This window comes from Berkeleyomyces rouxiae, assembly GCF_048999995.1.
Source record: "Berkeleyomyces rouxiae strain 22BRR77 chromosome Unknown BrBRR77_ptg000012l, whole genome shotgun sequence".
Taxonomy (NCBI): Eukaryota; Fungi; Ascomycota; class Sordariomycetes; order Microascales; family Ceratocystidaceae; genus Berkeleyomyces; species Berkeleyomyces rouxiae.
The window spans coordinates 1,601,256-1,613,720 of NW_027396502.1; the positions used below are offsets into that span (position 1 = coordinate 1,601,256).

Here is a 12,465-nt window from a genome sequence, read left to right on the forward strand (position 1 = left end):
ACATTCTGATGACCTCGGAGGCATTTTCTGGAGGTGGCGAGCCCTACTAAGCGGATAGGCTTAGGCAGCGATGGCTCTTTGGTTTTCTTTTTTCTCTTTTTTAATGTCTTGCCCGGTTTATTCTTCTTTCTTCGTTGACAGCCAAGACTAAGATCTGGCAACTGGTTCAAGTTGGTGTTTTAGGCGTCCTGGGTCTGGAATATAGATTTTATGAACGTTTTTTTTTCATTATTATTATTATTTCGTGGTGATTGTGCTGACTGTTATATCGTAAATTGTACCGTAGCTTGATATTCTAAATGCTTGGATTTCTACGCTTGCAGTGTTTTCTTTCCCTTGCACAGTAGCCATGCCCTCCTCCTCTACTCTACTCGTCCTCCTCGGGTGGCACAAAGGGATGTACAAGCATTTCGCTGAACTTTTCCAGTCTCTCCTTACCGCGCACCTCCTCAACCAACAGGGGCATCTTGACGACGTTGAAATCCTCGTAGAGCTCCTTGATCTCGCCCAGGTACTTCTTTTGCATGCGTCTGCGGGCAGTGCACTGGTCGCAGTCGCTGCCCTTCTTGGGGAACAGCAGCTGGTTGACGACGATGCAGTGGGAGTCAATGTTGTAGCCAGTCAGCTCCTGGATCATGCGCTCAGTCTCGTAAAGTGACAGGAACTCGGCAATGCACACGCACACAAACGTGGTCAGGTTCTCGTCCTTGAACTGGCTGTTGACTTCGCTGATGGTAGCGCGCAGCGACTCGAGCTTTTCCGTCATCTCGGTCAGCGTCTGGCCGTTGGGCAGCTGGCCCCCGGCGCCCAAGAAGCCGCTGAGCAGTGGGCCGTACTGCGACGACAGCTGTGATATCTTGGCCAGCGCCTTTTCGAGCACTGACGGAAACTGGAGGAAGCGGAGCGTGTGGCCAGTGGGCGCCGTATCAAAGACAATCGTTTCGTAGGAGAGCGATTTGACCTGCTTTAGAACCTCGGCAAAGGACATGGCTTCGTCAATACCAGGGATCTATGCGCGAGCGGGAGCAAGAAACATTAGTTAGCTTTAGTTTTCCAGAACTTTAGGGAGAGCCCAAATACTCAACATACAGCGTAGGCCAGGTCCTGAACCATTCCGCCCATGCCACCGGCATCGCCCTCGTCGCCTTGGCCAGCGAGAAGCTCCTGCATGCTACCATTGGGGTCGATTTCCATGGCGCTCAAGTTGGTGAAGCCCTCAATTAGACGCGCCTCCTTGCCAAACTTCTGGTTGAAGGCATCGGACAGGTTGTGCGCGGGGTCCGTGGAGATCAGAAGCACTGAGCGGCGCACCTTGGCCAGCTGGATGGCCAGCGAGCACGAGGTGGTGGTCTTGCCTACACCGCCCTTGCCACCAACAAAGATCCAGCGCAGAGAGCGCTGGTCCATAATGGACTGCAGGGTCGGCTCCATGATGTCGTCGGCGTCGATCAGGGCGGAAGACATGGTGGGCTAGAGGCTGGGCTTGGAGCTGGCAGTGGTGGAATAGGGTCCTGTGGTCGGCGGCGGGAGAGGAGGAGTAACAATTAACGTGAAAGGAAAACGGGAGGCGCTAGTGGGCGTGACTGTGACGCAAGACAACTATTCGGCGGGCAGAAAGCAGGACGATATTACATGTGGTCGTCTTGAATCGCTGGCATTGATGTAGGTATACTTGGTAGGAGTAGGTGTTAGGTGGGGCAGCTTCTCCCTCTCGGCGGTTTCCATGTGTTTCCACGCTGGCGTAACCCTAAGCAACAACACAGACCCAGCCGCCGTTTTGCCCCTCGTTCCCTCGTTGCGTTTTGGCAGCAGCAGCAGAAAGAGCCCCGCTCCAACGGGGACCGCCCAGGCCGGCACTACAAAGAAGAAAAAGAACAAAGACGCACTCCCTACGCTTAAATTTATGGCGCCTTTTTGCCCTGCGCTTAGGTGACTCAGAACAAAGCCTAGCCCCCTACCCAGGACTATGCCGATGCGCATGAGCATAGCCAACCCGCTCTATCTGCACCGGACCATCGCCACCCTCACCACCACGCCGTCCCCGCCGTCTGCCCGTTTTTGCGGTCGTTTCCGCCATCGCTGCCTCCCGTCTTCGTCCCGCCTCTCTACCGTCCGTGTGGCGCCTGTCTCATCCGCATTCTCTAGTATGGCTTCCGCCCCGACCGCGCGCCAGCAGCCGCCGTGGACGCCGCCCCGGCCGCTGGCTGCCGATATCAAGCTGCCTGAGCTCAAGGTGCTCAACAGTCTGACCCGCAAGAAGGAGGACTTTGTGCCGCTCGACAAGTCTGGCCAAAAGGTGTCGTGGTACACCTGCGGCCCCACCGTCTATGACGATGCTCACTGTATGTATGGCCTTTCTTCTTTCATGGCCTGGGCTTTTCAGCTTCTTTGTATCTTGACTGACATGATATGATGCCTGTCTTTTGACGCTGTCTAGTGGGACATGCGCGCAACTATGTCTCGACTGATATCATCCGGCGCATCATGAAGGACTACTTCAATTTCAACGTCCAGTTCGTGATGAACATTACCGATGTCGATGACGTAGGTTCTTTTCTGCCGCTGTTATTGCCGGCCCTTGCTAACCGCAGTTTTCATGTTGTTAGAAAATCATCCTTCGTGGGCGTCAACAGTACCTCCTTGATAACCTAAAGACTGAACACCCTGCCATCGACGACTTTGCCAAGACGACCACCAAGACCGCGTTTGAAAAATACATCCAGAAGAACCTGCCTCTTCTCCCCGCCGACGTCACCCCCGAGACCTACGATGCTCAAGTCGCTACGGCCTACAAGCGTGTCCTAGACGGTCTTGCCCTTGATTCCGACACCGATAGCCCCGGCGACAAGGAGGCTAAACTGAAGATGCACATCAAGACTGTCTCAACCGCTGCTGAGGCTCTGCGCGAAGCGTCCTCTTCCGCTGTGGATCCTGCCACCTTTTATGACAAAGCCGACAATGTTTTGCTGCCGTACCTTGACTCGCTGCATGGAGCTGGTATCGATGCCAACGATCACTCCATCTTCACCAAGCTCACCAAGAAGTTTGAAAAGCGCTTCTTTGAGGATATGGCTGCACTCAACGTCTTGTATCCCGATGTTCTGACTCGTGTGAGCGAATATGTTCCTCAGATTGTGTCTTTTATCGAGCGCATCGCCAAGAATGGGTACGGCTATGCTACTGAGGACGGCTCAGTCTACTTTGATATTGCTGCCTTTGAGAAGGATGGCCACCACTACGCCTGCCTTGAGCCTTGGAACAGAAATGACAAGAATCTTTTGGCTGACGGCGAGGGTGCTCTGTCGAACAAGACCACTGCCAAGCGCAACGAGTGCGACTTTGCGTTGTGGAAAGCCAGCAAGGCGGGCGAGCCTTCGTGGAAGAGTCCATGGGGTCTTGGCCGCCCTGGTTGGCACATTGAGTGCTCGGTCATGGCCTCTGAGGTTTTGGGTGAGTCCATGGACTTTCACTCTGGAGGCGTGGATCTACGTTTCCCCCACCATGACAATGAATTGGCCCAGTCGACGGCGTACTGGACCTCAGAGCACCCCAACGTACAATGGACCAACTACTTCTTGCATACGGGTCATCTGAGCATTCAGGGTATGAAGATGAGCAAGAGCTTGAAGAACTTTACCACCATTCGCGAGGCGCTGGCGCGGGAAGAATGGACTCAGCGATCTCTCCGTGTCTGCTTCCTGATGGGCACATGGCAAGATGGAATTGAAATTACAGATGAGCTAATGAAGAGTACGGTTTCGTGGGAGGACAAGCTGAACAACTTCTTTCTCAAGGCCATGGATGTTGAGAGAAATCCCAAGACTGCCGAGGCAGCCGCCACAGCTATTGGAAGCCTAGAGGTTGACAAGAAGCTGCGCGCGGACCTGGAAAAGGCCAAGGCTGATCTTCATGCTGCCCTCTGCGACTCATACAACACGCCGGTTGCTATGCGTGCCATTTCCGACCTGGTGACTGAGTTCAACACTGCCAAGTGCGCTTCTGTCGAGACCACCCAGGAGATTGCCCGTTGGATCACCCGGATTGTAACCATCTTTGGTCTGGATTCTCAGCATGACCTGAGTGACTCCAAGCGTGTCGGCTGGTCTGGCATTGACATCCCCGACGAAGCTCGCTCATTTGTCTACCCTGCTGCTGAACTGCGCGATGAGGTGCGCCAGCAGGCTAGATCTGGCACCCTAGACCATTCAACTATTGCTGGACTTGTTGACGCCGTCAAGGCACCGTCAGCCTCGGGAATTGAGGAGCAAAAGTACGAAAAGGTCCTTGAGCAGTTCAAGACTGACGTGAAGAGCATGGCGACTGAAAAGGCAGCGGCCAAGGACCTGCTGATGTTGTGCGACCAGCTGCGCGATACTCATCTGTGGAACCTTGGCATCTACCTCGAGGATCGCGACGCGCCGCTCAAGGCCATGGTACGCCCCGTTGATAAGGCGCTGGCTGCGGCGCGTGAGGAGCGCGAGTCAATTGCGGCGGCCAAGGCAGCGGCCAAGGCGAAGCGCGAGGCCGAGGCTGCCGAGAAGGCGCGCTTGCTCGAGGAGAAGGCGAAGCAGAGCCACTTAGAGATGTTCAAGACGGCTGAGTACGTCGAGTGGGATGCCGATGGGCTGCCGACCAAGGACACCAAGGGCGAGGATATCCCCAAGTCAAAGAAGAAGAAGATGGTGAAGGAGTGGGAAAAGCAGAAGAAGCTGCATGAGGAGTGGTTAGCGAAGCAGAAGTAAGAAGCATAATATGTCGCCTGAGGGTGCTGGGTGGCTTTCAGGACGGGGAAACATAGAGGTAGTATGCGTTAGTAAATCAAGGCTTGGATGCTACAAGCAATGCTGGGTTGGCTGCATGGAAACGTCCCCCTTCTCCTGTTATCGGTTCCGCATGATGCGATACGAATTCTTTTTGTTTTATTTGTTTTTGCTTGTCGACGTCCACCCACTATTACCTCGCAATGCTAAAACGTGAAGAGGTTGGACGGTGCCATATTCTAAAGCGCCTTCTCAGCGATCAGTAAGTAGTTATGGAATTTGGTAGAGCGTCAGTGTTTCATGTAACTTGTTGGCAACCAGCATTGAAGCTAGGAGGACTCTTTCCATTTTATATCATAATGCTTGGGTGGGTTGGAGCTTTCGCCAAGCACTCACAAGATGACTAGGCCCGTCCTGGAAACCTGATAGCGGCGGAGCCGGCTGCCGGGATCCTCCAATTCAGACTACCTTGGTGACCGTAGTCTCCCAGCTCCAAAGAAACTGTACACGCCGACCCGGGGCCTCCGTGCCCAACTCGACGCCCCAACTTTTTTGTTTTGTTTATAAAGGTTTATAACAAAATCCGTTTTCAGCAATAATGGGGACATGGTCTAGTGGTATGACGGATCCTTAGCATAGTTGAAGCCATCGGCCGCACAGCTTGGATCAGGTCCGGGGTTCGATTCCCCGTGTCTCCATAGAATGGTAGTCTACCTTCTGCCGGCCTAGGCTTTGCCTAGTTCTTTTTTGCACGTCATCTACAATGATGACGAAATAAAGGGTAAACAGAGAAAGAGATTAGGGACGCGATGTGGAAACCAAAAAACACCGCCCCTAAGGTCGACAACATCCCGAATGCAGCGCTCAAACTCACGTGGCCGTTCCTCAAAGACATCTACGTGAAGTTCTTTCGCGGCTGCATCCGCTGGGGCCACCATCCCGCATCATTCAAGCACTCCGCGATGGTGGTCCTCCCGAAACCCGGAGACAGGGACATGTCTAGCCCGCGCTCCTATCGACTTATTTCTCTGCTACCCACACTAGGCAAAGCACTAGAGCGTCTCATCGCCAAAAGACTCTCATATGTTGCTGTGGAAAGAAGCATCATCCCTCCGCGCTACACAAGCGCACTGCCCAAAAGATCGGTTACCGACCTCATCCTCTCCCTGTATGACGAGCTTGAGGAAGCCAAGAACCAAGGCCGATCGACATCTATATTTACCTTCGACATCAAGGGAGCCTTTGACTCCGTCACACCCAACCGCATGGTGAACCGGCTTATCTCACAAGGATGGCCCGCTTCAATATGCCGCTGGACAGCCTCCTTTTTGTCAGGTCGCACCTCCACTATCTCCTTGGATGGGTTCCACGACCAACCAACCCCCCTCGGTGGAAGCCTGCCCCAAGGCTCACCAATCTCACCCATACTCTTTCTCCTCTTCATGGCCCCGCTATACGAAAGAGTCCCCACGGCATTAGGCTATGCAGACGATGGGTGTCTCGTAGCCAAATCCTTAACACTCAGAGAGAATGCTGCTCTCCTCAAGATGGACCTCGAGGTGGCTCAGTCCTGGTGCTCCGGAAACGGGCTCTCCTTAGACTGGGCCAAATCCGGGTATATTCACATTACCCACAAGCGAAACATGGGGAACCCCGAGGTCATCCTCCCCAATGGACAATCCCTCGCTCCAGTCGGCGTCAACGAACCCCTACGCTGGCTAGGCGTCCTCCTCCACAGAAAGCAGTCTCCGCGCCCCCAGGTCGCTCTGGCCGTGAGGAAAGCCCAAAAGGCTATCAGTGGAATCAGGATGCTCTCCGGAGTCTACAAAGGGGCACCAACAGAGTCCCTGATACATGCAGTGCGTGCGTGTGTCATACCAATTCTAACGTTTGCTGCGGTCGCATGGTGGCCTTTACGGACGCGCAGGCGGCAGATTGTGCATCTAGAGTCTCAACTGGGAAAGACATTACGGGCAGCCCTCCGGGCGGCCCTCCCGGTGTACTGCACGACCTCGACCGCCCTGCTCCATCACGCAGCCAAAATCCCCACGATGGAACTCATCCTAGACGACCTCCATCACCGAGAAGCCATCCGGCTAGCAACCCTTGACCCCAATCACATGCTAGTCCGGGACAAGAGAGACGCGCGAGTTTACGCACTCCGCAGGCTTCTACCAAAATCAATCCCACAGGCCAGCTACCTGTATGACAAAACAGCTATATCACCATACCCTGGATCTCTGCCCTTCGCCGACAAGGAGGAGGAGGTGCAGAGACACGCCGAACGGCGGAGCAGGTGTCCTGACGACATATGGGCGTACTCGGACGGTTCCATGCTGGCTTCTGGTTTCACCGGAGCAGGCTGGGTCGTAGGGTACCCGGAGGACACGCTCGCAGGGTCCATACCAACGGGTAAATGGAATGAAGTCGCAGATGCCGAAGCCATCGCAGCCCTTCATGCACTTGAGTGTGCTGAAGTGGAATACGCGGGTCAAAGCAAAACTCTACACCTCTGCCTGGACAACAGGAGTGTCGTCGACCGCATCCTCAACCCAACAACAAAGATCGGAACGTCCCAAAACCAGATCGATAGCGTCAAGTCAAAGCTTCGCAATTGGCACATCCACAGGCCCAGCTGTACCGCCTACGTACACTGGGTCCCTGGTCACATGGGGGTACAGGGAAACGAAGCGGCTGACGAACGCGCAAAAGGAGGCGCTGCCAGGGACCACACAGAGACAGAGTTTATGTCGCTTGCCCGGGCCCAGCGGTGGCGCAAAACATGGCTCCAGGAAGGCTCTGACAAGTGGTGGAACACCCAGAAGAAGCCCTCCCACCTGACGCACCAGTTAGATGCGCCCAAACTCTGGAAGCACGAGTATAAAAGCTTCGGACGACAGACGGTTGGTCGTGTGCTGAGTGCGAGATCCGCTCATGGGGACTTCGCCCAGTACCACCGCCGCTTTGCTCACGAAGACGCCGAACTACTCTGCCCAGACTGCAACGAGGAGAAGTCTGCCTTTCACGCATGGACCTGCGCCCATGTCGCTAGACCTTTCCAAGAAAGATTCATTCAGAAGCTGATCGTCTCCGAGAAGGGCTTCCGCGCTCTCGCAAAGAAGTTGATGCCCAGCGCCACGCAGGCTGAATAAATCCACACCACCTTCTCACATATTTCCTTTGTCTGCGGCGCCATCTTTCGAAGATATGGTTTTTCGTTTTTTGTTTTGCTTCTGTTCTGTCTTTTCTTTTGCTACCATGTGCTTTACTGCGTTCGTTTCTGTATACTTTCCGTTTTTTTTTTTTTTTTTTTTTTTTTCTTTTGTTACTTGTTTCCTTGTACCACACATGCAGAATTCCACCCACTAGATATCCTACGCTCGCGCGGGGGTTGAAAAGCCCCGATTTCTAGGGTTTTCTCATGACTAGCAGATCTGCTAGGATCTGTGTCCGCCTCACGGCGGGCCGTGTAATGCTTTTCATGTAGCTTAGTCACGTAAAATAAAGTCAAGTCAAGTCAAGAAATAAAGGGTAACATATGCGCTGGGCGGGTGGGAGGCCCTCCGTCGTTAAAATTTGGGTTCTGGGGCTGCTGTATTCATGGTTTAGGTTTAGGTTTTTGCTTCTTTGATGTAAACTTGGCACTAGAAATAGTCTCCTGTCGTATACCGAGAGCTCTTCGCAAGTAGACAGGTAAATAGAGACTCACATCATCAAATTCAAACAGGCTAACAAGGACTTTCGATTTCAATTTAATCAGATGAGGTATTACCCATGGTGACACAAGCTGACTCTCAGGCCGTAGCTATGGTGCTGCCAGCATCCTGGTTACTCGAAACAAATACAGTGAAAATCTTAGATACTCTAGTGCTAACCTCGAATGTCGGTAGGATAACAAAGCGTGAAGGAAGCAAAGTTTTGGGCTTTTGGCGTGGCGCTGTGAGAGACATGTGCACCGTCACGTTTCTGGCTGTTTGTGTTGAGTATATCTCTCAATAGATCCATGTTCTACACGTTACACAAGGCCGGGACCTGGCTGGCCCAACCCATTATGATTTTGTGCTTTCAAGAGCGGCAGCAAGGGTGCCATATTCCGTTCTATTTTCATCTTCTTTGACAATACTTGGATGCGATTGATACAATATCGCCTCGTCTATTTGCATCTCTCAGAGGCGTTCAAATCTGCCTCAACTTTGCAAAAAACAATAGACAAGATATAGCCCAGAAGGTCTAGTAGTTGGAAACTATGATTGTTCCTCTTCAGCCATAAACCTCTTGTAGATACACGCCTCCAATAGAGTTGTAGTGGGCATGTGTCAAACGGAGAAACACCCTAATATTTGGCCATAATACCTGATCGAGTCAAAACCTTCTTGATAAACGTCATGCCGCCTCAATTACTGAAGTCGCCAAGGACAGCAACTTTTTGTTTCAATATCTTCTCTTCGTCCTCTGAAATGGTCATCTTGATCGCCATAAAAGATCCTAGTGTTCACGATATTTTCCAAGCCATTTCAATAATTGTTGTTGCTAGGTTTTGCAGCATCATCCGCAATAAGTGATCCAATGGATTTATTTAGCCCGTTCTTATGGAAAGTTTTCGATCTCTGAGTTGTCAGTCAGGCTGTGCATACCTTGACCAGCCTTGGAGGTAAATCTGACGATATTCTTAAATGCGCAGTCATCACTACCTGCACCTGCATGTCACGTCGGTGTCATATCAATGCCACTAAACCTAGTGTAATTCTAATTTCTTTAACCTTGGAACACTCACGCAGACTTGAATAATTTTCAAAGTCTCCTTCTTTCCTAACACTATCCAGGGTTTAACCATTCTTTGTCTTGTTACCATGCCCGCCGCCATTGGTACGGTACCACTGCCGACATTGAGCGCTCATTTACTGACTCATCAGGTCCGTTTAGTGATTTCTTTTTGGGATGGCAGTTGTTGTACATCATACCCATGTGCTCCATTGCCAATAACTTCTTTCTGTTGGCATACCTTCTGCGCACTTCTGGCTCTAAGAGCAGCACTTATTTCTAGCTTGGTACTTTCATGGCTTCAGTTGTCGGGATTTGAGCGTTGTTTCGGGGTAGTATAGTTAACTGGCATTATTGTTATTAGTGATATCCTGTACATGCATCGGTGGCGCTGTTGCAGATCTGTCGGGTTTGAAGTTGTTGCGATCTCCTTAACAGCATCATGACCATCTTCATTTTGGGCTGTATCTATTGCGGCAACGCTGAGTAGTGTAGTGATTTGCGTATGATCGAGCAGGGTCTGGTTTCTAGCGACTGGAGTGTCATTGGAGTTTTTGTAGCTGTGCCCCTTGACGGCCTTATTTGGGACTTTGGTGGCGCCAGCTCGCGCATGCATATCAACCCCATGTCAACTAGTATGCACTGGCCAAGAGACACAGGGCTCAGTTCACCGATATTGGCAAATCTATGCCTCAGCCCCAGGCTGTTGTGAGACAACTTCACTGTAGCGATTATTCGAATGTCGTCACGGATGCATATTTGTTTGAGAGCCAGAGTGGAGCTATAGAATACACCATCACTCCGATATATATGCTAGCTGGAAGCTTCTTCTAGAAGGATCTTGGTTCCAGTAGCATAAGTGGTCCACAGCATCAGTTAGGCTGGCTCAGGTGTAGTTTGGGTCCAAGATTTGAGATTGGACATGATGATTAAAGTGACAAGATGCCCATCAGTTTACAATGTTGCATATCTGGATTTGGTCACTAACGGTAATTACAGCTGCTCTGGGATGTACTTGTCTTCCGAGACACCCACTTACACGTTGAGAAGCCATTCACTTGTCCCAGCCGGTTCTTATCTCAATAATTCCGCATGGTGGTTTTCCGGATCAATCATCCGCTGGCAATGAGAGTCAGGACCAAACAAGAATCTACAGCTGTACCTAGACAACAGACTGTTTATCGACCGAATTATCAGCTTATCTGCAAATATCAACACGTCCCAATATTCGATCGATACCGTCAAGCCGAAGTCACACACGTGTAGACTTGAATGTATTTAGACATGCTTGAGTGAATATGGTGTTATTTTACGTTGACCAGGCTATAGCTCGCCGAGACAAACATGCATCCTTACAGACCTATCAACTATGAGGAAGCCCTGCTCACCGGCCTCAGTCCACAAGCCGAAGCTCTGGTCGTATGACGGCCAATGAGTGGAGTTTGACGGGAAGCGAGTAAACCTGGTGGTATACGATGGAGATATTATTCGTTAATTTGTCTTCTCGCGAGGGTTTTGTACCTTTTTGTATACGGCTTATGATCAAGTCCAGGGGTCGACCCCCTGCATCTCTGGCGACTTTTCTTTTTCCTGAGATCGGGATTTGCGTTCAAGTGTAGTCGTCTTGGTGATACTTTGACAAAAAGTCAACGAAACAAAAAATTAAAAGAAGCAAAAGACAATGCCATAGGACGCGAGCGGCCAGAGGCCGTTTGGATCTCCCCATCTGGGAATCGAACCCAGGTCACCTGCGTGACAAGCAGGTATGATCACCACTACACTAATGAGGAATGAGCTATACATGTTGGCTTTGCTATATCGGCTCAAGAATTCGGCGCAGAGTGGTACAGTTTAGTCAGCTAGACGTTGAAGAATTCTATAAAATCAGACAAGCAAAGCGTGCTTAGTCAGTTGCTGAAGAAAAGCCCAACTCGGTCTGATCCTCGCAGCTTGGATCTGCCAAACATGTGGAATTCTGGACGGTGGTCTATTCCCGCTAGTCGGTGCCTCTTCGTTTTCATGCCTACACTCAGCTTTCACGTGTGAGACAAGACGACTGGCTACACGAGGCGAGCGCAGGTGGATGTGAGTTTGAATTTGAGTTTGAGTAAAGGCTTGGGATGTGGATTGGGCTCGGGCCATCGGCGGCGGTGCAACAGCACATTTGTGGTACCAGGAAAGATTAAGCAGAGAGAGGCAAGGGTCTCAGGCTCCTTTTTTTACTTTTTTCCCAGGATTGGAAAAAGGAGGCAAACGGCAGGGGTCAAATTGAGAGAGATAAAGACAAATCAAAGTAACATTGTGTGCAAAAACAAGAGAAGACTGAGAAGGAAGTGAAGTGTAGTTCATCGTCATGTTACTTTGGGTCAACGCCAAGACTGGTTATCAAGATGGGTTAATGTCGGCCTCGGTATACTTGCTCCAGGTGTGATATTTCACAATGCGCAACCTAGGGTTAGCAGGGGACCTAGGGTCCGCCGTTTCTCGGTGTGTATGTATGTGTTTTGCGAAAGACGAGAGCATCATCGGCTGGCGTGCACTTGTCTTGGCGGTCGTGGAAGATGCGGAGACCTGGCAAAGAAGCGGTTAGAAGAAAGCTCACCGTGTTCATGAGGGTATTACATATGTATGTCTACTCTCATTCCAAATAGCATACAGGCCAAGAAACAGGGGATGGTGGAGGGGGAGAAAGTTGATCTTTCGGCGTGCGGTGTTTTTGTTATGCGTGATGGGCTGCAGCTTCGCTCTTTCGGGGTTCCAGCGTAGTGGGAACGCCATGCACGCCTTCATCAACTGGTGTAAAAGTACCAGAGTACGGGGACACACATGTATGTGAAGGTAGACAGGAGCCCTTACCTCCCCTCCCCTCAAGAAACAATCAGACGGTGACGAAGAAACTGGGCGGCGTTCAGGGGTGTTCCCTGCTGAGGCCAGACCAAATCGT

General features: G+C 51.4%; 3 protein-coding genes across 3 annotated transcripts; 2 read left to right on the plus strand and 1 right to left on the minus strand.

Annotated features, from left to right (window-relative positions):
• Positions 1-367: 367 nt before the first annotated feature.
• On the minus strand, positions 368-1,464 carry BROUX77_007764 (uncharacterized protein; the record flags this gene model as incomplete). The annotated part of the gene is made up of 2 exons (XM_073752893.1): positions 368-1,009; positions 1,090-1,464. 2 exons carry the CDS (start codon positions 1,462-1,464, stop codon positions 368-370), a joined length of 1,017 nt encoding a protein of 338 aa, XP_073602057.1.
• Positions 1,465-1,966: 502 nt separating this feature from the next.
• On the plus strand, positions 1,967-4,742 carry BROUX77_007765 (uncharacterized protein; the record flags this gene model as incomplete). Its single annotated transcript, XM_073752894.1, has 3 exons — positions 1,967-2,342; positions 2,438-2,544; positions 2,607-4,742. The coding sequence occupies 3 exons, from the start codon at positions 1,967-1,969 to the stop codon at positions 4,740-4,742; spliced, it is 2,619 nt and encodes an 872-aa protein (XP_073602058.1).
• Positions 4,743-5,569: 827 nt separating this feature from the next.
• Positions 5,570-7,912, plus strand: BROUX77_007766 (uncharacterized protein; the record flags this gene model as incomplete). The annotated part of the gene is made up of 1 exon (XM_073752896.1): positions 5,570-7,912. The coding sequence occupies one exon, from the start codon at positions 5,570-5,572 to the stop codon at positions 7,910-7,912; it is 2,343 nt and encodes a 780-aa protein (XP_073602059.1).
• Between the last annotated feature and the right edge of the window lie 4,553 nt (positions 7,913-12,465).